We start from the raw sequence: 22,332 nt of genomic DNA on the forward strand, positions 1-22,332 counted from the left end.
CCCAGTGGTAGGTAGTTTAGTCTCTGGAAACTAGGGAACAGAATATCAATACAGTGGACTAACAATTACAGTATGTGTAGTATGTAGTAATTTCTCCCAAGAAAGATACTGTACATGTCATTCAGTAAGTGTTTGTTGATATTCTCAGAACTAAGCACAGAATGCAAAAGAAATCATAAAAACATTCTGACTGAGCCTTACATGCTCAACCTAAGGCTATCTGTAAGCATGTACACAGGTCTCATTTCTCGGCTTCTCAGCGACGGACACATCATACCTTGTGTTTGGCTTCAGGTTCTCAATGGGCAGGTGAGTTACTGAGGAGGCTTGCGTGGACCACTTGTTCCTGATGAAGTCTTCGTAGGACGCACTGTAAACCAAGTAACCTGCACGTAGAGAGAAGGAAGAACCCAGTGAGGGCCAAGGAAGCACACCACACAGAGGCGTGGCCTGTGGAGGGCGGTGGAGAGGGGGCAAGGCCCAGGGGCAGCTCCGCCTCCGCGGGACGGTTCCACAGAGAGCAAGCCGCGTGCGGAGTGAGGAGAGGTATGCCATTGGCGTCTTCTGGTGACTCCAGATGCAGGTGACAATCTCCCATCCACATCTGACTCGAGAAAAGTGAGTCTTAGAGAGAGGTCACTATCTTGTTCAAGTTCACATTTACTAATTCATTGAGTAGGTAATTATGGCATTCCTATCCTTGGTCAGATAACCGTACTGAGTCCTGAAGATGAAATAGTGGCCAAAATCTTAAGGAGCAGTAGAGCGGACGGACAAAGCGAATAACTCAGCTGTGATTGGAACCACGGAGGATCTGCCCGCTAGTTAGTTCGGAGGGGTGGGGAGGGGCCCTGGGCAGGGAGGGCCATCAAAATGGGGCTGATAGCTGAAGGCTGGGAAGCACAGAGGTGCATGGGAGGGGGTGGGAAGTCATTCCAGGAAGACCTGGGCGAGGACACTGACGAGGGAGAACCAGGAGGCGGGGCCGCAAAGAGGCGAGTTGGGGACACTCGGAGATGCGGCACAAGAAGCACAGGATGGAAAACGCGCAGGGCCCCGAGGTCACACAGGCCTCTGCTTTTCATCCCTACAGGGGAGGACACGAGAGGGTGACATCCCCAGGCCGTCTTCAGTGACTCTGTCTAGGGCAGAGAGGAGAACGGATCAAGTGTGGGTGTGGATGGGGTGGTCCAGCCAGACGACCGTGCAGCACCCAGGTGAGAGTGCAGTGACAAGGGGGTTGATGGAGAGAAACGGAGGAGTCCCAGAGGAACCTGGAAGGTCAAACCGGTGGGATTAGTTGAACGTGGAGGGGAAATAAAAGGAGTGTGGAGGATGGCCCTAAAGCTTCAGGCCTGCAAAAGTGGGCGGGGCCTGGGGCCATGCTCTGGAATAGGAACCCAGATGACCGGTTTGGGGGACAAGAAGGACCCCGAGTCTGGTTTGGGATACTCCGGACTGAGATCCTTTGGAGATGTCCTGTGATGATGCCAAGTGGGCACCACATGTTAACTGTGTGAGGTGCAGAGCAGAGGCAGGCTGGGCCTTGAGCTGTGAATCAATGATTCATCTCCAAGATGAATTAAATCCACGTGCCCGAGGGAGATCCTGGCGGAGATCGGATAGAGCAAGAAGAAAAGAGGACTTAGGACCACGCCTGGAGAAAGCCCAACATTTAACGTTGGGCTGAAGAGGACCAGCCTGTGAGAGGGACTCAGAGGTTGAGAGAATCAGATCACAAGTCCAGAAGGAGGAGAAGGTCTTAGACCAGCAACCAGCGCGTCCAGTAGGCAGCCTGCTTTGTTTAGCAACCCATGATCGCAGGTTACCTTCACAAGAGCTTTCTGGTGGCATAAACAGCATGTATTAGATTCACACAGCTGACCAGTGGGCATGCCAGGAGCAGATTCCAAGCTCCCTCCCTCCCTCCTCCCTCCCTCCCTCCCTCCTCCTCCCTCCCTCCCTCCCTCCCTCCTTCCTCCCTCCCTCCCTCCCTCCCTCCTCCCTCCCTCCCTCCCTCCTTCCTCCCTCCCTCCCTCCCTCCTTCCCTCCCTCCCTCCCTCCCTCCCTCCTTCCTCCCTCCTTCCTTCCTTCCAATCCAACCTAAACCATCCATCCATCCTTCCACCCATCCACCCATTCATCCCTCATCTGTCCACCCACTAATGTCTGTATTTCCCACCTCAGACAGTAATGATGGGAACTCTGAGCCTCTGCCTTGGACGCACCTGTTACCACGTCTCCTGGAGTGGCTTTGTTCCAGTCCACAATGACAAATGAGTGGCAGCCTTCCACAGCAACAATGGTGATGTTGCGGGGGGCGTGCTGAGGAGGCAGCTCACTCTTCCTCATGTCGTTTGGAATGATCTCAGCCAGGCTCTCCACTTGGAAGTGGTCCAGGGCGTCAGTCAGAGAGCAAGGGGCCGATGGGTCTTTACTTAGGTACGTCACGTAAGGCGCTGTAAAAGAACAGATTCCCAGTCAGGTGGCTGAAGGTTTTCTCTGGTGGCAGCAACATAATGTTTGCTCCATGGAATAGACCAGGCCTTCTGTCTCTCCTTGATTGACAGAGGTTCCAAGGCCATCGGCCCTGATGCCAAACTCAGACGTGCATCTTTAGCTCTCCTTAATGGATCCACGCATATTCAGAGGTTAATCTGGTGGTTTCAAAAGGTCCTACTGCCCCTTTAACATGGATGACTATGGCCTCAAAGTGACTTCAAAAGATCCCCAAACTGCAGTCAATGTAACATAAGTTAGGTCGGCAGTATTTTATCATCCCAACGATCAAACATTTGGAAAAGTGTGACTCAGGCCCAGCTGGGGTTCTCTGAACACACTCCATTCCTTAGACAGTCTTGGGACCAGAAAGAAATATATACTGATCAAGCTGTCCAACCTCTCGGATATATATACTGATCTAGATATCCTAGCCTCAGTCCTGGGTGGCCTTGCCTTGGGCTTCAGGGACCTCAGAGCCACCTGTAATGTCTGCACAGGGCAGGCCGGAGCAGCCTTACACAACATTTCTTCTCAGAACAGTAACGGCAGCTCACTTGGATGAACGGCTCGAGCTTTCCTTACGCACAGCATCTCAGCGGGCTCAAGGGCACCGGGAGTGAGGCAGGACTGGGACTGATGTCCCCTGCCCCGGCCGAGCCGACTGCCACTGAGCGGAGGCCCACGAAACAAGGGTCAGACAGGAGACTGGACGCCCAGCCCACGGCCCTTTTTGTTACACCAGTCTAAAAGAAGTCAGAAACGCCAGTGAATCAGCTGGGCTTTATACAGACAAGACTCCTGAGTGCTGTGCTGTGACTGATCTCTGGTACTTGCTAAATGTTCCATTGCATCTTTGGTACAGGCTCACATTCCCGGGGGCCTGACAACTGAACACGATTTTTCGCTGCTATATTCTCCAATATAGTGGTGCCTTGACACACGAGTTTAATTCGTTTCAGGGCCGAGCTCGTGACTCAGTTTGCTTGTGTGTCAAATCTAGTGAAGGGCAGCGGAAGTTCGTGATTCAATTATTCGCTTGTGACTTAAAGCAAAAATCCCACAAGTGCCTGCTCATCTCAAATTGCTCGTGATTTAAAGTGCTCATGGGTCAAGGTACCACTGTAATTTGTATAAAATTAAGTCTTTAGAGCTTATCCATGGATCTCATCAGGAGGTTTTGGGGGAGTAATCTTCTCTGCTTTATATAGTATGGACATAGAATTAGCCAGACAATGGCAAGCCTTTCAGTCTTCAGAAGAGTTCTTTGGAAGAGCGAATAATAGTGCTTAAAGGATTTCAGATTTGTCGTGGAGCTGGAGAGAAAGTCAGATTTGGTGACTACAGCCAGGCTGTCGAATGCCACGGGCCAGCGTCAGCATTTGCCTCGGTCAAATGCTCGTTCTACCCGAACGCGTCGTGTAGACACGCAATGCTACAATCTTGGCCGGCCAGCCGGCCGTTCTCTGGTTATGGCAGATCATTGGTTTAGTTTAAGCTATTGCCCTTCTCTACTTAGTCACATATTATTTTTTTCCCACTTAGTAATACATTCATCTGTCTCATTAGCGGAGTTCATTCAGGGCGCAGGAAAAGAAGACTCCCAAAGGGAGTGGAACACAATTTAGCCAAACAGAATTTCCCCGCGCACTTGTTTGCATAACTGACAAAGAAAAAAAAAAGAGTAAAACAAATTTCTAGACGCCAAGTCTTTGAGGCCAGTGAAAATGCTGGGGAGTGACAAGGAGAGACAGCTCGGCCCTGTGACGGCAGAGGGAGCAGGGGGCTCGTTTCCGCCCCCTGCCCATCTTCGAGGAAAACCGGACAAGCTCCGTGCAGCCACCGCCAGGGGAAGTCTCCCCGGGGAGAGGTCGGCTGCAGTAAAAGTTCTCATGTTCCCTGGACCAGAGGGGTTTTAAGTGGCCCTTCCTCTTAGGTGACACAGACAGCCTCTCTAATCCCTACTCTGTCGAATTCCAGATGCCCCCTGCACACTCCCCTCCCCTGACGTCTGCATGAGGCAAGTTCCTGGGCATCTGAGCAGGAGTGCCTCACCGAGCCGCCTCACATGGACACTGCACTCTGGGAAAGTTTCTGCTCCAAATGTGCCTCTCTGGCCAGGCCAAGAGATTAGCTACGCTCTTCTCCGAAGAACGAAAGTTAAGAAACCCATGTTTCTCTGATTAAGAAATTAGAATTCATCTATTTACCAACAAATCGTTTCTTCCCAGCCATATCGAATTCTTCTTCAGGAAAGGAACTAATGGTGCCTTCTGGTGGGATGACATTGGGCACGGCAGCCGTGGGGGAGGGCTTGGTGGTGGCCGGTGGCTTCGAGGTCTCAAATTCGTAATCTGAAATGATAGGAAGGTTTTGTGATCGGGCACTTCCTGAAAAGGAGCACTATTTGCAGTTCCAAGAAGCCTTCCTAAGATTCAACTCTAGATTAAAGCATGCGCACGCCTTCCCTGAAGTAAATGCCATGCCTAAGCACGACTCGTCTCTGATAAAACAGTATTTCCCTACCCCTCCGAGTCCCCTCAGAAAAGAAGCTGCAGAGAAAAGAGAGGAAGGGAAAAGAGAAACACGGATGACCAGAAACATGAGATTTTAGAATTAAAGTTGTGGAGAGCTTAGAATTCATCCAGTTTCATATGTTCCTGTTACTGGTCCCAGGCCATCCTCTAGTTTCTTTTTTAGAGCCATAAAAAATTCATATAAAAAAAGAAACTTGATTTTTAAAAAAATTTATCAATTTTGGGCCCTGGCTGGTTGACTCAGTGGTAGAGCTCCAGCCCAGTGTATGGAAGTCCCAGGTTTGACTCCCAGTCAGGGCACACCAGAGAAGCAACCATCTTCTTCTCCACTCCTCCTCCTCCCTCTTCCTTCTCTTTCTCTCTCTCTCTCTCTCTTCTCTTCCTATAGCCATAGCTCAATTATTTCGAGCAAGTTGGCCCTGGGCACTGAGGATGGCTCCATGGCCTCCCTCAGGTGCTAAAAATAGCTCAGTTTCCAAGCAACAGATCAAAGGCTCAGATTAGCAGAGCATCCCTGAGTAGGGGGCTTTCCCTATGGATCCTGGTTGGGGCATATGTGGGAGTCTTATCTCTGCCTCCCCACCTCTCACTTAATAAAAAAAAATTATCATCTTTGGGCTTTTATTCTGGGGAAGAGGTGGGATTAATTCTAAGAGAAATAATCCTTTAACATTTAAAAAAAGAAAATAGGAACCCTGCTCCCTTTTCAACTGCTCAAAGACAGACAGGTGCATGGTATTTTCAAGGGTGCTATGAAATCTTCCTTTGCTCTCTGACATCTGATGTTTTTCTTTTAGGTCCGTTTTTGTTTGAAAGATTAAACCAACACATCAAATTTTATTACGATGACATCAAAGGTGACACTACTTCCACACTTGTGACTTAAGACCATTGGGAGCTACAAATACGGCAGCAGGTGGCAAGGTGAAGTACAGAAGTGAGGACCTTGTGAGTACCAGAGGATGGCACTCGGGTGGGGACAAGATGCCCACGTGAACTTCTCCAGCTGCAGAGGCCACTTATAAAACACAGGGAAGAGTCACAGGGTCGTAAGCATGTCGGCACCGTGAGTTACCATTCACTGAGAAACAGTTCCAGATGCTACTCAGGGTGTTCTGTATCCTTAATCTCATAAGCTTACCCTTACTTAAAAAGATTCTATGGGCCCTGGCCGGTTGGCTCAGCGGTAGAGCGTTGGCCTGGCGTGAGGGGGACCTGGGTTCGATTCCCGGCCAGGGCACATAGGAGAAGCGCCCATTTGCTTCTCCACCCCCCCCCTCCTTCCTCTCTGTCTCTCTCTTCCCCTCCCGCAGCTGAGGCTCCATTGGAGCAAAGATGGCCCGGGCGCTGGGGATGGCTCCTTGGCCTCTGCCCCAGGCGCTATAGTGGCTCTGGTCACGGCAGAGCGACGCCCTGGAGGGGCAGAGCATCGCCCCCTGGTGGGCAGAGCATCGCCCCCTGGTGGGCGTGCCAGGTGGATCCCGGTCGGGCGCATGCGGGAGTCTGTCTGACTCTCCCCATTTCCAGCTTCAGAAAAATACAAAAAATAAAAAATAAAATAAAAAGTTTCTATGATTTAAAAAAAAGACATCTGTAGCATTGAATTTTCAGTGTAATTTTAAAATGAAGGAGAAAAAAGGGGATGAATGAGAAAAGCCAAAAGGGGAAGCTGAGATGCTGGTTGGTTTGGCAGAGCGTGGTGGAGGGGGTCTCCGACCCGGCCACTCCTAACTTTCTGGAGGAAGGAGGGCTGGAAGGGAAGAGTGGGATGGGAGCCCAGGGCGCCTGACTGGAAGCTGTGTTTTCAGTCAAGCACGCCTTTCCTTTGGATCAAATATGTTCTGGGGGGAACTCAGAAGCCTGGGTACAAGCACCTTCCCTGAGCATGGCCATCCAGCGCAGCATTCTGAAGGAAACTGCAGTTCAGATCACCCACTGAGTGACTACAGTAAGATCCTCCCATTAGGAAAAAAATTATCCAAACAATATGCTTTTTAAGTAAGGGTACCTCCGTCATAGACAACGTAGGCCTCCTCCGTGGGTATGGCCGTGTCGGTCTCCAATCCCGAGAAATCGTCTGGCGAAGGAGGAGGGGGAAGAGGGTCACCACCTGCCCCGCGCTCTTCCCCGCTGTCTCAGAGTCGTGTCCGGGGCACGAGGTGCATTCCCCCTGGCAGGTTCCTGGGGAATGAGGTTCAAGTCCTCAAAGCCAGGGCCCCTGTGCTTGCTCAGAAGGACAGGCATCCTCACTGGGCAGAGCCCAGACCGCCTCCCCTTCGTGCTCCGGACAGGGCACTCGGACGGCCCCGCCATCAGAGGGCAGTCCCTGCCCAGCGTCCTGGTCCTCCAGCACAGCGAGCTCTTTCTGACCCGGTCCTGCCGCCTCAGCGCCCTCACCCCACGAGCCCAGGTGGCTCCCCGCATGCTGGGGAAGGTCCCCTGGCCCACCCTGGTACAGGCCTGAGAACAGGCATTCTCAGGAGGCAGCAAGGACTCTGGGAAGAGAGTGGGCATCTGGTTCTCAGCTGTGCCCCACCGGCGAGCTCACCGCACCTTCCTTCCTCCACTCCCTCCTGCCTCTCGCGTGTTCTAGAGGCAGAGTGATTTCCTGCCTCCCCTACATTCTGCCTCTGCAGACCACACCGACGGGAGTTCCCTGGGCTTTACCAGGCTCTAACCTCGCATCCCCGCCCCCCGACTCCGGAGATAAACTTGGGCTAATCAGACTTCCTAACTTGCATACGATTACAAAGTTCTCTTTACAAACAGGGTTGGGCTTTTCGTACAAAGCCACTGGATCTATTATAACTGAACAATTATCTTTTAGAGGCAAGATAAAGGATTTCATATGTGGTTTTTCCCCCCCAGGTCTTCCAGGAAGCCCTGATTATAGGAACCATTATTAAAATGGCCACCTTAATGATGGAACTGATATTATGAGCACAGGTAACAACGTGGTTAAGCCAGGTGAGCGATTTACACGGAAAATCTCAGTGTTGCCCCCATTATCTGGGTGTTTGGAGCAGGGGTCTTTTTGAGAAGGTGCAAGCAAATCAGTGTATTATTTCTCTACTTGGAGGGGGGCTGCTGATGCAGTTAGAGGAAGAGAATGTCTCTCTGTAGCTGATGCAAAAAATGTTCTAACTCAGAAAAGCCCAGAAGCATCTCTCTGACCTCCTTTGACCTGAAGCCCACGGTGGTTATACCGAACTCTAAACTCAGTGCGCCCTGGAAAGCGCAGGGGCCGGGCAGCCAGGGAGGAATGACAACCGGGCATCAGATACCGTCCGGGCATCAGGCATCTGCACCACGACACTGTCTGGGTTCATCCTCACAGAAGAGTCTTAAGCTACCCGCACGGGCTTCTACCCACTTTGCGAGCAGGACACCAAGCCTTCAGGTGCGCCTGGTGCCACACAGCTGGCGAAGGACAGAGCCCAACTGAACTTCAACCTCAAACCCTCAGACTCCAAGGACTGCGCACTTTATCTTTCATAAAACTGCCTCCGCTTTTCAAAACTTAAACAGTAAAATTTCTTACAAACCTTCAGGTGCTCTATTTTGAGCCCAGTTTGGGTACCACCATGAATATAACGACGCCAAAACAAACCCCACCAGCGGAGGGCGCTGGCGGCCTCGCACTGGCTCTCCGCTCTCCCGAGGAAGACAGTGCCAAGCCCGAAGCCGCCAGGGCCCTGTGAGATGCCCAGCACCCACTTTCCCATTGCGGGGTAACACTGAGCGCGTTCTGATGGGGCCACTGAACGTCCTCAAGAGAGAAGTGGCGACTTATCCAACCTCATGGGCCACAACAGTCATTGCACGAAAAGCTATTAAGACATAATTTTTCCTTCAGTCATGCCAATGTCAGCAGCCCCGGATCCAAGAGGAATTGCTTCTGGGCTGGAGGCTCCAGTCAGGCCGTTTTCAGGTTCACAACACCTAACGTCTGGGGTTATCCTGCCGTTGTTTCCTGGAACACCGGTTTCTTTCCCTCGTCAACGGGACTGTTAAGAGCATAGTCTTGTCTTTCCTCATTTCCGTTCAGATCCGTTTCTTTTCACTGTTATGTTTGGCCAGGTCAAAAATGAATAAATGGTACAATTTTTGCATCTCAGAGTGAATGAGAGAAGGGTTTCCTTGGTGGGTTCCGGGGGTTAACTCCTGGAGGGGCTGAAATTCCTGGATGTGGCAGCGGGTCCCAGAGATGATGCCTTTTCACCTGCACATGGGGGTCACTTCTCGCACTGAGTGACAGTTAAGTCTTCCAGCAAGAGTAAACATAGTTCTGAGTAAGTTAGTGCTTCTTCTTCTTTTTAAAAGACCAAATAAAGTCAGGCATATTTTTCTAAAATCGCACCTTCTTGACTCCAAGTAAAAGTTACTTCCAAGATGTAATGAAGTGCATTATATTTACAATTTGTTTTTAAAGCGGACCATCAGAATTTGCCCCATCTGAATGAATGCCTTTTACACCATTTGGAACCACATGCAACTGGATGTTCTGTAAGCCAATCCTGCATCAATGTCAAAAGTTTCTCCTTCTTCACAGGAAAGTAACTGTCAGCCGCCGACCACGGTGATATGGTTTATTCTCTTGAGTGGTTCACTCAAATAGTCATAAAAAAAAAAATGAGTGTAAAATATCACCAAAATATTAGGGCCTTCACTCCTGAGATAGTTTTTAAAAACTAGAAAAATTGTTCTCAGTGGAAGTTCAGAGAGGAGGTGAGTGACAGCCACTGGGGACCCAAAGATCTCTGCAAAGTGCACGCCTGGTCCAGCTCGAGTGGATTTTAATTATTCCCTCTGTCCTTCTGCCTTGAGAGGGCGTGGGGCCATCCATAACGACTGAGGTTCTTCTGAGACAGGCCCACGGTCGTGTCACAGGTGGCTGAAGATGCTCAGCTTGGGCGTCATCCCATTTCCGAACATGCGTGACCTCCTCAGGTCCGCCGTGGAAACGGAACCTGCAAGGCAAGGGTCACTGGCTTTTACTTCTCAGTCAGAACACGGAGAATGCCGGTAGCTGAAGGTCCTGTTTAGGAACCCGTAGGTGAGGGGTCATGTGCCCGGAGGAGGAAAACAGGAAGACACTCTCTCTACTGCAAGGACTTCGTTATCTTATGGGGAAGTCAGAGCATGCAAAAAGTGTCTGTGTGCGTGTAAGCGTGTGTGTGTGGAAGAGAGGGCAGGAGAGGGGGAAAGCCACAGCACAGTGGAAACAAGCGTGTAATGGGCACCTATGCCCCCAGGAAGATACACACAGGGTGGCATCCATAACAAATGCAAAGTACATAAATGCACTCCAAATACTGAAATGACCAAACGATACAAGGTTATTTATAGAACCTTACTTTAAAGCAGTGTTTTAAAGGAGAAAAGGGGGCGCATGTTTTAACCAGGGGAGCCAAGACTTTGAGATGTGAAAAGATGATTTTAAAATCGGAAGGCTAGAAACTAAATTCTAGGATGTTGGCAATGGCGCATTATGACAAATGTCGACCAGATGAGGGCTGGGTGGGGGCGAGGGCTTGCAAGGACAGCTGTTTATTCACAGATCACTAATGCCGGTTCTAGATCATAACTACTACAATAATAAACATATCTGGCTACCAGGCTGCAAAGTGCCACGGGCAACGCCGCTTGGTAAACACTGGTTGTGCACACATGGACCCCAGGCCCTGGGAGTGTACACTGTGGACGGACCTAAACTAAACACAACACAAGAGCAGGAGAGCAACCCCGACCTGGGGGCAGAGGCAGCGGCCAGGAGCTGTGCCACGGGCGGTCTGCAGAGTCAGGGGACCTAGACTGCCCCTCTGCCAACATCAGAGCCTCTCCCTAAAGCCTCTCTCCGCTCTGAGGGTCACTTACAGAGTGTGCTGGCACACCAAGGCCACTGCAAGGTGTTCAACCGAGAAATGGCAAACTATTGTATTTTATAGACAACGGATAGGATTTTCGAGGGTAATCTTGATGCTGACTTTCAGATTGCAGTTGACCCTTGGACAACACAGGGGTCAGGGGTATTGAGCACCTACCTACACAGTCAAGAATCCAAGTATAAGTTCTGACTCCCCAAAAACTTAACTACTAGTCGCCTACTGTTGACCAGAAGCCTTATCAATAACATGAACGGTCGATGAACATGTTTTGTAGGTTATACATATGATACACTGCATTCTTGCAATAAAGTAAGCTGGAGAAGAAATTGTTATTAAGAAAGCCATGGTCCCAGATGGGCAAAGCAGCAGCCTCAGACGGGGGTTGCCGGGTGGACCCCGGTCAGGGGGCATGTGGGAGTCTGTCTATCTCCCCTCCTCTGACTTAAAAAAAATTTTTTTAATCATAAGGAAAATATATTTTCATTTATGATTGAAAAAAAGTCTATATTTAAGTGGATCTGTGTACTCAAATGCGTGTTGTTTAAGGGTCAACTATATATATTTTTAAAATAATGAATTATACTATATGATAATGCTGTTCAAAGAAGATATGTTCTTTTCCTTAAATTTAATTTTTCCCCCCAGGATTTTGTATTGATTTGTACTTATTTTGAAAATGCTGCCTAGAGGCATGTTATCAGAAACACTTGGATACAAGGGAATCAGGACAATGGACAAGGGGGAAGAAAATACATACACACAGGTGGGCAAAAGTAGGTTTACAGTTGTAATACAAATAATAATACAAGAATAAACTCTGTTTCGTGGACTCACCACTATAAACCTACTTTTGTCCATGCCTGTAGATATACCATGATTCAGAAAAGAAAAGGAGAAAAAAAAATGCCAAGAAAAACCTTGACTTTTCACGCCAAATAAAAGGCCAAAATAACAAAGTAAATGAAAAGAACATCTCTAAAGCCTACATAAAAGCAGACAAAAGAAAATGCGAAATATTAATAATAATAGTAATTAGAGCTAAATCCAAAATAGTCACTCTTCCGTTTATAACTAATTATTAAGTAAACATTTATTCTAATCGTAGTTCAATTAAAAAAAAAATAACGAACTTGTTCATATATACGCAGAAGAGGTCAAGGAAAGTACGTCATACGTTTGTGCCGGAAATCCGAAGGTGCAATCTCACTTGTATGCCCTGGGCAAGCGGACAGGGTGGGACCTGTCTTCCCGACGCGCCTCCTGCTAGGTGTTTCCTTGCTCTCTGGCGTGGATTTTTTAGATGTGTAAAATATTCCCGTTTATGTCGAACTTGTTCAGAAAAGACAGACTTCAGATGGGATGCCCATCTCTACGGCATTCAGGGGCACGCTGGCGGGGCTGCTGACGGTCAGCAACGCCCTGTGAGAACTCCGGGCCCGCGAACGATGCCTGAAACGGGGGTCTTCACTCTGCCTTAGCTTAGAAAGGCGTGAGCTTTACAGCCGCCACCGCCATCCACTTCAGCCCGAGGGAGAGAAGGGGAGTTCGCCTCCTCCAAGCCCGACGCGGATGCAGGGCGACCTCTTCCAAAGCAGCTGGAACGGGGACTCCGCTGCCAAGGTGACGGTGTCCCAGCTCCACCACGACCTGGCGAAGTGTCCTAGCTCCATTCTTTCGGGGGAGCGGGCCGTTCTCAGAAGGAAGACAGGGCAAGGGCAAGGGCAAGGGCAGCCCTGACTGGGGACCCCAAACATGGACATGGTGCAGCCCCCTCCCCCACCAGTGGAAAGTCCCTGATGCTGATCGAGAGTGCTCTGTGGCCAAACATGCCCGGGAAACACAGCTTTTCTTAGAAATTCACTGGAAGACTATTCAGTGATCCAAATGATCCAGCAGTGAGAAATGCATTCAGCTCGGTTTAAATCACATAGCTAATCACAGGACCTTTAAATACGTAAATAATATAGATTCTATCTACCTTCCTATCTATCTATCTATCTATCTATCTATCTATCTATCTATCTATCTACTATCTATCTATCTACTATCTATCTATCTATCTAATACCCAGTGGGCCACACTTTGGAAATGCTGGTTCAAACTAATAATGTCCCATGTTTTAGCTAACTTTTTGACTTGGGTTTTGGAAAGGGTCGCCAGATAACACGCAGGATGCCCAGAAGCACTTGAATTTTAGGTAAATGGCAAGTGACTTTTTATGTCCCGTGCGCTATTTCTATTTGCTAAATCTGTCTACCCCAGCTGTGAGACGGCACTGTTGAGAGCAAACCTTGTAGGGTGAGAAAGACCCCTCGCTTCTGTCCATCGCAGACCTCCCCCCCCCCTCCCCGCACCTTCGGACTGCCCCGGGAACTGCAGCATGCTGGTTACGTGGGTGCCGTTCCAATAAAGACGCTTACCTTCTTCAGGGTAGCACTCCGGGACCCCTCGCGAGCCCATCAGCAGGTTGCCATCTTCGTCGTGACGCTCCAGGGTCCCAGGGGGGCAGGTGGGGAGGGGGGTGGGGGGCTCAGGGGTGGTCGTGGTGGTGGCTGTCTGTGTGGTGGTTCGGATGGTGGTCGTCGGACGCCTGGTGGTGGTCGTTTGGCGGGTGGTGGTCCTGGGCCGTAGGGTGGTCGTGGTGGGCCGGGGGGTCGTGGTGGGTCTTGCAGTTGTGGTAGGGGCGCGGGTGGTGGTTCTGACGACCTCCAAGCCTACCAGGGGCTTCCCTCCGAGACTCAGAATGGGCTTATCCTGGGCACTGGCCAGGGGTTTGCCGTGCCGCCCCTGCCCGAAGAGGGGGAGCCCATCGGGGCTCACCACAGGCGTCCCTCCCAGATCTGGAACAAAATCAGATACGGTCTGTGCAGGGAGGGGCCGCAAGCAGGGGAAGGACAGGCAAGTAGGAAGTGTCTTCTCAAACTTACGCATTCTCATATTTTAATCAGTAAGAAGGCAGAGAAATAAGTAAAACGGTATCAGCTGAGGTAGAAATCCCTGCCGCTACCCAGAAATGTCTGGACTCGCGATACTGTCCACTACGCTGTGCTACCTGACCGAAATCGATGACTTCTTCATCAGTATGCCCCACTGCCCTGAAATAACTCAGTCTTTAGTAAGGAAGGAACGCGTTCCTCTTTCTTATTCTTACACCTAAGGAGGAAAAGTGTTACGTTGGACCAGGGGTGGCAAATATTTTCTGTAAAACACTGGTGAGGAAACACCTTCAGTCTTATGGGCCAGCCAGCATCTGTTGCAACTACTCAGCTCTGCATTGCGGGGCAAAAAGGCCACAGGCAGTACAGACAGATAGCGTTTCCATGTTCCGATAAACCTTTGTGTGGGCATGCCGGCATGCGAATTTCATACAATTTCTGCATGTCACAAATATTAGTATTCTTTGATTATTTTTGCAATCATTTAAAAAATGTAAAAATTCTTCTGAGCTCACAGGCCATACAAAAAACAGACAGCTGATGGGCGGGGGGGGGGGGGTGGTGGTGTGTGGCCTGTGGGTAGTAGTTTGCCAACTCCTGCTCTAGGCTGCCAACTTCTGGAACAAAGTTGAGTGCCACCTCTTCTAAAAGGGTGGATTCTGTTGAGAGAATTACTGGCATTTATATCAGGGAAAAAGCCCATGGCCAAAAGTAACTGGGCCCAGGGCACCCGTTCAAAATCGGGAGAGGAGGAAAAGACATTGTTATTCAACAGCTAAGTCAGGACACTGTCGTTCCTTAAAAGCCATCCTCACTTACCCACAATGGTGCGACCATCTCCTCCAAGTTTAACCCGAAGAGGGTTGCCATGGGAATCCTGGAGGTACCTTCCTTCTGCGTTCAGTACTAACCCACGGTCGAGATCCACCACCTAGACCCACGACACAGATGAGAGACTAGATTGGACATTTCAGATGTTCACACCGATCCAACTACAGGAACACATGCTGAAGCTTCCACAGAAGGAAACCCAGAGGTGGGTAGGAAACATTTTTGTCAGCATCCTTTAGAAGGTTTAATAAGAATAAAGTGTAAAACAGCCATGTTTTGTATTATAATTGCTTGCCCATGCAGTAGGTAAAGTGCTCTAAGTTTCTCAAATACATAAAAGATGTTCGAAATACTTTTTACCACTTAGTACGTTGTGTGTGGTGCTGAAAAGCAGGAAACGACCTGCGTGTCCACTGATGGAGGGCAGAGAGGAAATGCTTCATGGCACATCCTGACTGGAATACTACGCAGCCAGCGGAAAGGATTTAGACATTGCACGTATATTGGCATATACTGATACGAACTGAGATTGCAGGGCTGAAAACAGAGTAATGTGTCTCTATAAGCTTAAAGTGGAAGAGAGAAAAAATAATCTAGAAGAATGTATCCCAAACTGTTGACAGTGATTATCTTTGAAAAGTGGTTCGGAATGCTCATTGTCTTTTTCATGTATTTCTGAACTGTTTTCACTTCTTGCAATGAACATGGATTGCTAGTGTATTAAAAACATGAAATGTCTCCATTTTCCTGGTAATGTTAAAAATCAAAGTTGCTCTAACAGAAACAACTTAATTTGGAATTAAATTGCCCAATATAGTATATAGGCAAAAAAGTTTCTATTCTAGGGAATTATACAACTTAAAAAAGAGGCGTTGTTATCTCTGTCAAAGAACAAACTGATATTCCACACTAGTAGTTCTCAAAGTATGGTCCCAGCCCGGCAGACTCAGTGTCACCTGGGAACTTGTCAGATATGCAAATTACCTGGCCGGACCCCAGACTGTGTTTGACAAATCCCCAGTGAGTCTGATGCTCACTAGTGTTTGCGAACCACCACTCTGCACCGTCAGGCCGACAAAGGGGCCCCTGCAGGCAGGCCACCTTGTTGGCTCCTGTCTCAGTAATTAAAATGAGGCTCCTCGATATAAACTCTACTTTTGAAATCTACCCATAGAGTTCAATTCAAAATTGCTTGCATGACATTTGCTTTAATATGCATTCTTCCTATAATAAATTTCTATTCCTGTGAGAAAGTATGAGATGCATCTTTAGATTAAGAAATGACAGGACATTTCATGAAGTCCTCCAATATGTTTTTCTAAACCTTATTGTTAAAAATGGGAAGTGTTGACTGAGAATTCCACCATGATTAATTTTTTGATTCCTTGAAACAGTATTTTAAATCTCTGAACACTGTAAAGTGTTCTACCCATTACTCTCAACCCACCCAAAATCCCTAAACATTTATTCTAACTCTAGGAAGTTAGTCATTTAGCTTAAATGTACATATAATACTAATATTTATTTTTTACTTTAGACAAACAACAATTATTGGGAAATTCAAAAGGGGGTCTGATCAAGATTGCCTATTTGATTCAGGTTTTTCTTGTTTGTTCATTTATTCTTACCCTGCTTCCTTTTACAAAGGTTTTGAAACAATGTACAGAAAATTTGTGTACTATTTAATTGAACAATAAAAAAAATCAGCGGGAAAAACAGAAGTTCATTGAGGGCATCGAGTTCGATGTTACTGTGGTTAGTCCCTACCTTTGTGTGAGCTCCCTAACCAGTCAAGGCAAACAAAAAACAAAAGGCCTTGCCTTATCTTATGAGCTATGAGAAGAAAAACTAGTGACTCAGGAGAATCAAAGATCTTTCTGATTGCTGGAAGAAATGTATATATAATACAGCATGTTGACAGATGAGTGGTTAAAACTAGAGAAAAACAAACAAAAAGCCACTTTGTTATTGTTACACAGTATCCACCATTTTTCTCCTCTCAACAGCATGAGAACCAGTGAGATGTGTGTAAAGAAGTTTACCCTACCCACTTTGTTCCTTGAGGGCCATTGATAATTCTTTGTCCACTCGGTTTTCCGTTACTACCAGGCAGTCCTCTCCCTTCTACACTCGGTCTGCCATTGTAACCTACACAGTGCAGGAGAAAAACACAACCTGGTCAAGTCAACATTCCCGAAAAGCTGGCTTCATACTAGTCTGTAAGTAGTAACACCTCATTTCAAACAGAGACACTAAACAGAATTTTAAGCCAGTAGCTCATGTATATGAGATATTAATCGTCTAAGCTGTCACTTCTACGTGACAACTAGGAATGTCAATCAAGAGTAAAGTCACAGTTTTCTGACTGTATTGGGGGAATGGGAGTGTTCAGCATACAGGGGGTCCTCAGGTTACGACACAGTTCTATTCCTACAACAGTGACATAAACCCTAATTTTTGGTGTAAGTTGACATACACCTTAGCCTACACTCACCTATCCTAACACAGTTGTAAAATCAAAACACAACTAAGCCACGGAAAAAGAATACTGCGTATTCTTCCACCACACGCAACTGTACTAGTTCGCCCTCCGTCCATATGGGGTAAGCCAAAACACTTTTTTAAAGTTTTTATAGGAGTGTCGTAAACTCGAAAGGTCATATGCCGAGACTGTCATAACCTGAGTACCTCCTGTCATTATCAGATGAAGATTAAAGACCTTAGTAGCTGTTGCTTTATTTTAACCAGTTGGAAGTTGGTGGGGGCAGGGTTAGAAGGATGGAGAAGATGGTCTCTAAAATGTTCTAGCTGCTGTTCTAGCTGCTGTCTTGTTCCCCTCAACAGATTTGCTAAACACAGCAACTCTTTCCCTTCCTCTCAGGTCCCCATCCGCAGGCGCACAGTGCACATACACAGGGCTGACTCAGAGTTTGGGGGCTCTGTGGGGCTTTGGGGGAGGGGCCTGCGCACAGAGCAAGCCCCTGCCCAGGGAGGAAGGAAGTACAAGGCCCACTGAGTGGCCTTCCGGTTGCTCTTTCTGTCTGCGCCTTTCGCCTGCCCTTCCTCTCCATCTCGCGTCATTTCTCAGCGGCAGTTTGTAGGAGGCTCCGCCAGGAGCACTCTATGGTCGAGCCCCTCTGTGGGCTCGAGTGCTGGGACTTTCTGACAGCGATGTGCAGGTCAGAGACTTATTTCTGTTGCTCAAATAGTCCATGAAAATTAAATATGTACAGAGTACTATGCACAAGGGCATGTGAGTTGTACGTTTATTATCAGGGTCCTAAGCTTGCTTAAAATAGTCAATGGGAAAGTGACCTCGATGTAAGGCATGTGTTCTCTGTCTTTACATTGGGTGAAACTAACAATACCTTGTGCAGATTAACAAATACTTATACATTCGTTCAGAAAAGTTTTATTAAGCCCCGATTCCATGCAAGGACAGTGCAAGGCGCCACTTCACTGAATGCTGACTTACAGGAAATACCTTCGGTCCTGCCCTGAGGCCCGTGTGGACTCCAGCGCACAGTTCATAGCTGTCTAAGTTCTGCCTTCAGTGTAAGTCACACATCTGCCTGTTACAACTCTGTGTGACGAATCATCTTTAACCTATATTTTTCTACAGGTTTTAAACAACATTCACGGAGGGCAATGTCTAAGCAATTCATAGCCTAAACATCTGAGTTTGTCTCGTGGCGTATTCAGTGGAGAGTTTTGTATGCAGAATCGACAGTAACATGATCAAGGTACACAAGAAGTACCTAATTTCCTTTTCTTTTTAAGTAACTTGAGAGAGAGAGGAAGGGGGGGAGGAGGCGGAAGAAGTGCTGATTTGTTTTCCACTTATTTATGCATTCATTGGTTGTTTTTTGGTATGTGCCCTGACTGGGGATTGAACTTGCAACCTTGGTGTATCCAGAGGATGCACTAACCATCTGAGCTACTCGGGCAGGGCCAAGAAGTATCTAATTTTTTACTGCCGTCCCTTAAATGTATGCTGGCAAGCGAACAACGAGAAATAAGCCAAATACAGGAACTGAGTTTGACATCATGGCTGTGACAAGCCGTCACGGGAAGAGCGGACGCGGAGGAATACAGAGGGCGGCAGTGGATGGCGGAAGGGCCAGGGCTCTGCAGCTCAGTGCTGCCATCAGAACTGCAGCTCAGCCGTTCCCGTCTGATCCCCCGCAAGCCAAGCCACACGGATTCCTCAGCGCCAGCCTTCCGTCTAAATAGCGGGAGGGACCCTGCACACCCTCCACGAGGGTGAAGAGGATAAAGCGCGTGCCGGCTGCAGAGCTGCTAACACAGTGCCTGGGCACAGGGGATGCTCGGTGACATAGCAGTTTCTCAGGAACTGCTATGAGCACTGCTGAAAACCATAAGGACAATGCGAGTTAAAAACAAAGTACCTTGTCTGAAAGGGGATCTCACAGGCTGGCGTGAGAGAGGGTTCCGGAACCGCGAGTTCATCATGCGCTGTCGCAGGGACAGCATGGGGGTGGTGGAGGCGTAGACCGGCGGTGCGCGCGTGGTGTACCGCGGCCGCGCGGGGGCGCCCACCGGGGTGCTGGGGGTGCCAGGGCTGCGGGAGGGGTGTCTAGGTGGAAGGTGCGAGGCTCTTGGGGAGCTGCCTGGAGGAGGAGCATGGTGCACGGGAGAGGGGTTCTCATCCTGGCGGGAGCTCCCTCCGCGGGGCGCAGGCACAGTGGCAGGCTCTGTCTCGGCGCTGCTGGAATCCGCGTATTTGCCGACCTTGGAGTCCGAGGAGGACGGCCACTTTGAAACAGAAGAAGACAGTGGGTCCTCATCCTTTCCGCCTTTAAAGAACCCCGTGTCTTCATCCTCCTCCTCAGTGGAGACAGACTGCTGAGATTTAGAGGTCAGGGCCTCCTTTTTGGATGGTGTGGCCTGGAATGCCCCGTCCTTCTTCCCGGCCGCCTGGGGCCCTGTCCGGATGGGGACCCTGGTGCGGGCGTGGGCGTAGGGCCAGCTGGGCCTCGGAGAGGAACCTGGGGGTCTGCGGTGGTGACCGTCGCCTGCGCTTCCTGAGGGAGCCTCCACCTGGCGGTGCTTGGGCAGCGCCAGGGTGGCATCCTTGGCCCCGGCCGAATGTGCAGGTGCCCGGTCACCTGGGGTCTCTGCTTCTGTGCTGTCGCCGTGGTTTCCACCATATCTGTTCTCGGAATCCTCTTTCTGATTCTGGGGAGACCTAGGGGGCACTCCTCGGGAGCTCCCCGGGAGGGAGGATTGACTGCCTCTGGACGAGTAAGTGTAAGGGTCGGAGGAGGTGCTTTGCCGCAATGCAGGGTGGGGACGCCCAGCCTGGGGGAATGCGTGCTTCTTCCTGGGCGCGCTAGGCCCGGGGCGGTGCTGGGACTGCGTGGCGGGCTGCCGGGCGGAGGACAGTTGCATTTTGGGAAAACCCTCCGCCACATCCGAATCCGTGTTCTGTTGCACATCCTGCGCCACAGGGGGCAGAGATTTGTCCTGTAGGTGTGCACCTGTCCGGGTCCCAGCAGATTTGGGGTTTTCTGCCAGGGACTTCTTCCGCTGAAAACTAGTCCCCCTCTGGGGGCCTCTTAGATGGTCCACGCCCCGGCCGGGAGACTGCTTGGAGGAGGAGGAGGACGCGTGGTCATTCACCACGGTGGCCGGAAGTGGCTTTTCATCTTCTACTTCGCTCTCCTCATCCTGGATACCCAAGCCACGCCTAAGGTCAGAAGCTGGGTGAGAATCCCCCCTCGCGTGAACTCTAGGGGACACGGTGGAGGGCGGGGACCTGGAAGGCTGTAATCGAGGTCCTCGGCCGTTGCCAAACCTGTTTGGGTATCTACCGTGGGAGGCAAAGGGCTTGTTTCTGTGCAAACTGAGATGTCCAGAGACCGGGGTTCCTGCGGGCAGCCGGGTCCGAAGCGTCTGGGCAGTGACCTCTGCCTGCTTCCCTTCTTCGTCTGCGTCATTGTCACCATCGCCATCAGGGGCATCCACCCTCTCAGGGACGTGTGCCCTGGAGGTAAGATGTGAAGAGACTGAGGAAGACTTGGGAGGGCGTGATGGCGTGTTGGACTTAGCGGTTGGGGCGTCTTGACCATCCTTCCAGCCTCTGGAAAGCGGAGGCCTGGGGTGTGGTTCAGTGGGCTGCAGCCCAGATGATCCCCCATGGTGTGGAGAAAGTTTCGAGGGTGGACTTTCCTCCCCAGCCTCAGAATGGGGAGCCCTCCGTGCTGGCAAGGCTGGTTTGGCGTGATGGTGCGCCGGGCTTCGGTTGCGCAGGGTGCTGGAGGCCGACTGGCGGCTGGGCCACAGCGCTGGCCGGGCTGGGGCTGCGCTCTTGGGCCGCAGATGCTCAGAGGAGGCGTCTTTGTGGTGTGGGGAGCCCGCTGCTGGCTCTTCCTCTTCGTCCAGCGAGTCATTGTCAGAAGAGCTGGAAGGCAGGTGGGCCTGGCGGTGTAGACTGCCTTCAGTGGGAGTGTGGGGCACAGAAGAAGCCAAGGCCCACGGGGATGTCCCCAGACGAGGGTGGGAGGGCAGTGAGGAGCCGAGCTTATCGACAATTTCCTTCCTGGGCAGCACTGGTGTTCGGACTCTCACTGGAGTCCTTCCGGAAGCAAGGACTGGGTGGACAGACCTACTGGGTGGCCTCTGCTGTCGCTTCTGGTCTTGGGTCTCAGAGGCTGCCATTGGTGGGTCCCCTTGGGATGCCAGCTCTCCCCCGTCTGTGAGCTCTGTTGACTGGGGTTTCCTGGGCACCCCACCATTGGCCAGTATCTTGTTCCTTGAGTCAGGAAGAGGGGTCTTGACATTTCTACTGTGGGGAGAAACAGGCAGGAGCGTGTGTTTGGAGGAAGCAGGAGCTTTGGGAGAGGAAGAGGGAGGCTCTGCATTTTCAGATTTCCAGTTATCCTCCTTGTCTGTTTTTTGCTGAACGACAGACTCATCATTTCTGGCTGGAATAGAGTTTAAAGAATTTGCCATGAGAGAAGAAATTCAAAAGCTGTGCAACACAAAATGAACATTAAAGATACCAGTGGAGGCATTTAGAACTAACTGATCATGATAATGGGCAACTTTTCATTCTTTAGAACAGGGGTCCCCAAACTTTTTACAGAGGGGGCCAGTTCACTGTCCCTCAGACCGTTGGAGGGCTGGACTATAAAAAAAAACTATGAACAAATCCATATGCACACTGCACATATCTTATTTTAAAGTAAAAAAAAACAAAACGGGAACAAATACAGTATTTAAAATAAAGAACAAGTAAATTTAAATCAACAAACTGACCAGTATTTCATTGGGAACTATGGGCCTGCTTTTTTGGCTAATGAAATGGTCAATGTCTGGTTCCATATTTGTCACTGCTAGCCATATCAAGTGATATGATGCGCTTCCAGAGCCGTGAGGCGTGCGTCCTGCGTCACTGGAAGTAGTACTGTACGTGAGTGACGCCGTGCTTTGCTGTGCCGCCACATACAGTGCTCCTCTCACTGACCACCAGTGAAAGAGGTGCCCCTTCCAGAAGTGCGGCGGGGGCCGGATAAATGGCTTCAGGGGTCCGCATGTGGCCCGCGGGCCGTAGTTTGGGGACCCCTGCTTTAGAATATGGGACACATTTTCTCAGTTACAGCAATCTCCTTTACAGTC

The 22,332-nt window shown here is 49.8% G+C and overlaps 1 protein-coding gene across 2 annotated transcripts in view; it reads right to left on the bottom strand.

Annotated features, from left to right (window-relative positions):
• Nucleotides 1–22,332, bottom strand: part of FNDC1 (fibronectin type III domain containing 1) — a 92,609-nt gene that overhangs the window by 12,297 nt on the left and 57,980 nt on the right. The window contains exons 11-18 of one of the 2 annotated variants that reach the window (XM_066372915.1): nt 19,101–21,638; nt 16,739–16,839; nt 14,680–14,791; nt 13,345–13,764; nt 7,045–7,113; nt 4,710–4,853; nt 2,229–2,459; nt 278–386 (exon numbers count right to left, since the gene is read on the bottom strand). In XM_066372915.1, coding sequence (XP_066229012.1) covers nt 278–386; nt 2,229–2,459; nt 4,710–4,853; nt 7,045–7,113; nt 13,345–13,764; nt 14,680–14,791; nt 16,739–16,839; nt 19,101–21,638 — 3,724 coding nt within the window. The remainder of the gene's footprint in view (nt 1–277; nt 387–2,228; nt 2,460–4,709; nt 4,854–7,044; nt 7,114–13,344; nt 13,765–14,679; nt 14,792–16,738; nt 16,840–19,100; nt 21,639–22,332) is intronic. The other variant, XM_066372916.1, reaches the window with a different exon arrangement.

This window comes from Saccopteryx leptura, chromosome 3 (assembly GCF_036850995.1).
Source record: "Saccopteryx leptura isolate mSacLep1 chromosome 3, mSacLep1_pri_phased_curated, whole genome shotgun sequence".
NCBI lineage: Eukaryota > Metazoa > Chordata > Mammalia > Chiroptera > Emballonuridae > Saccopteryx > Saccopteryx leptura.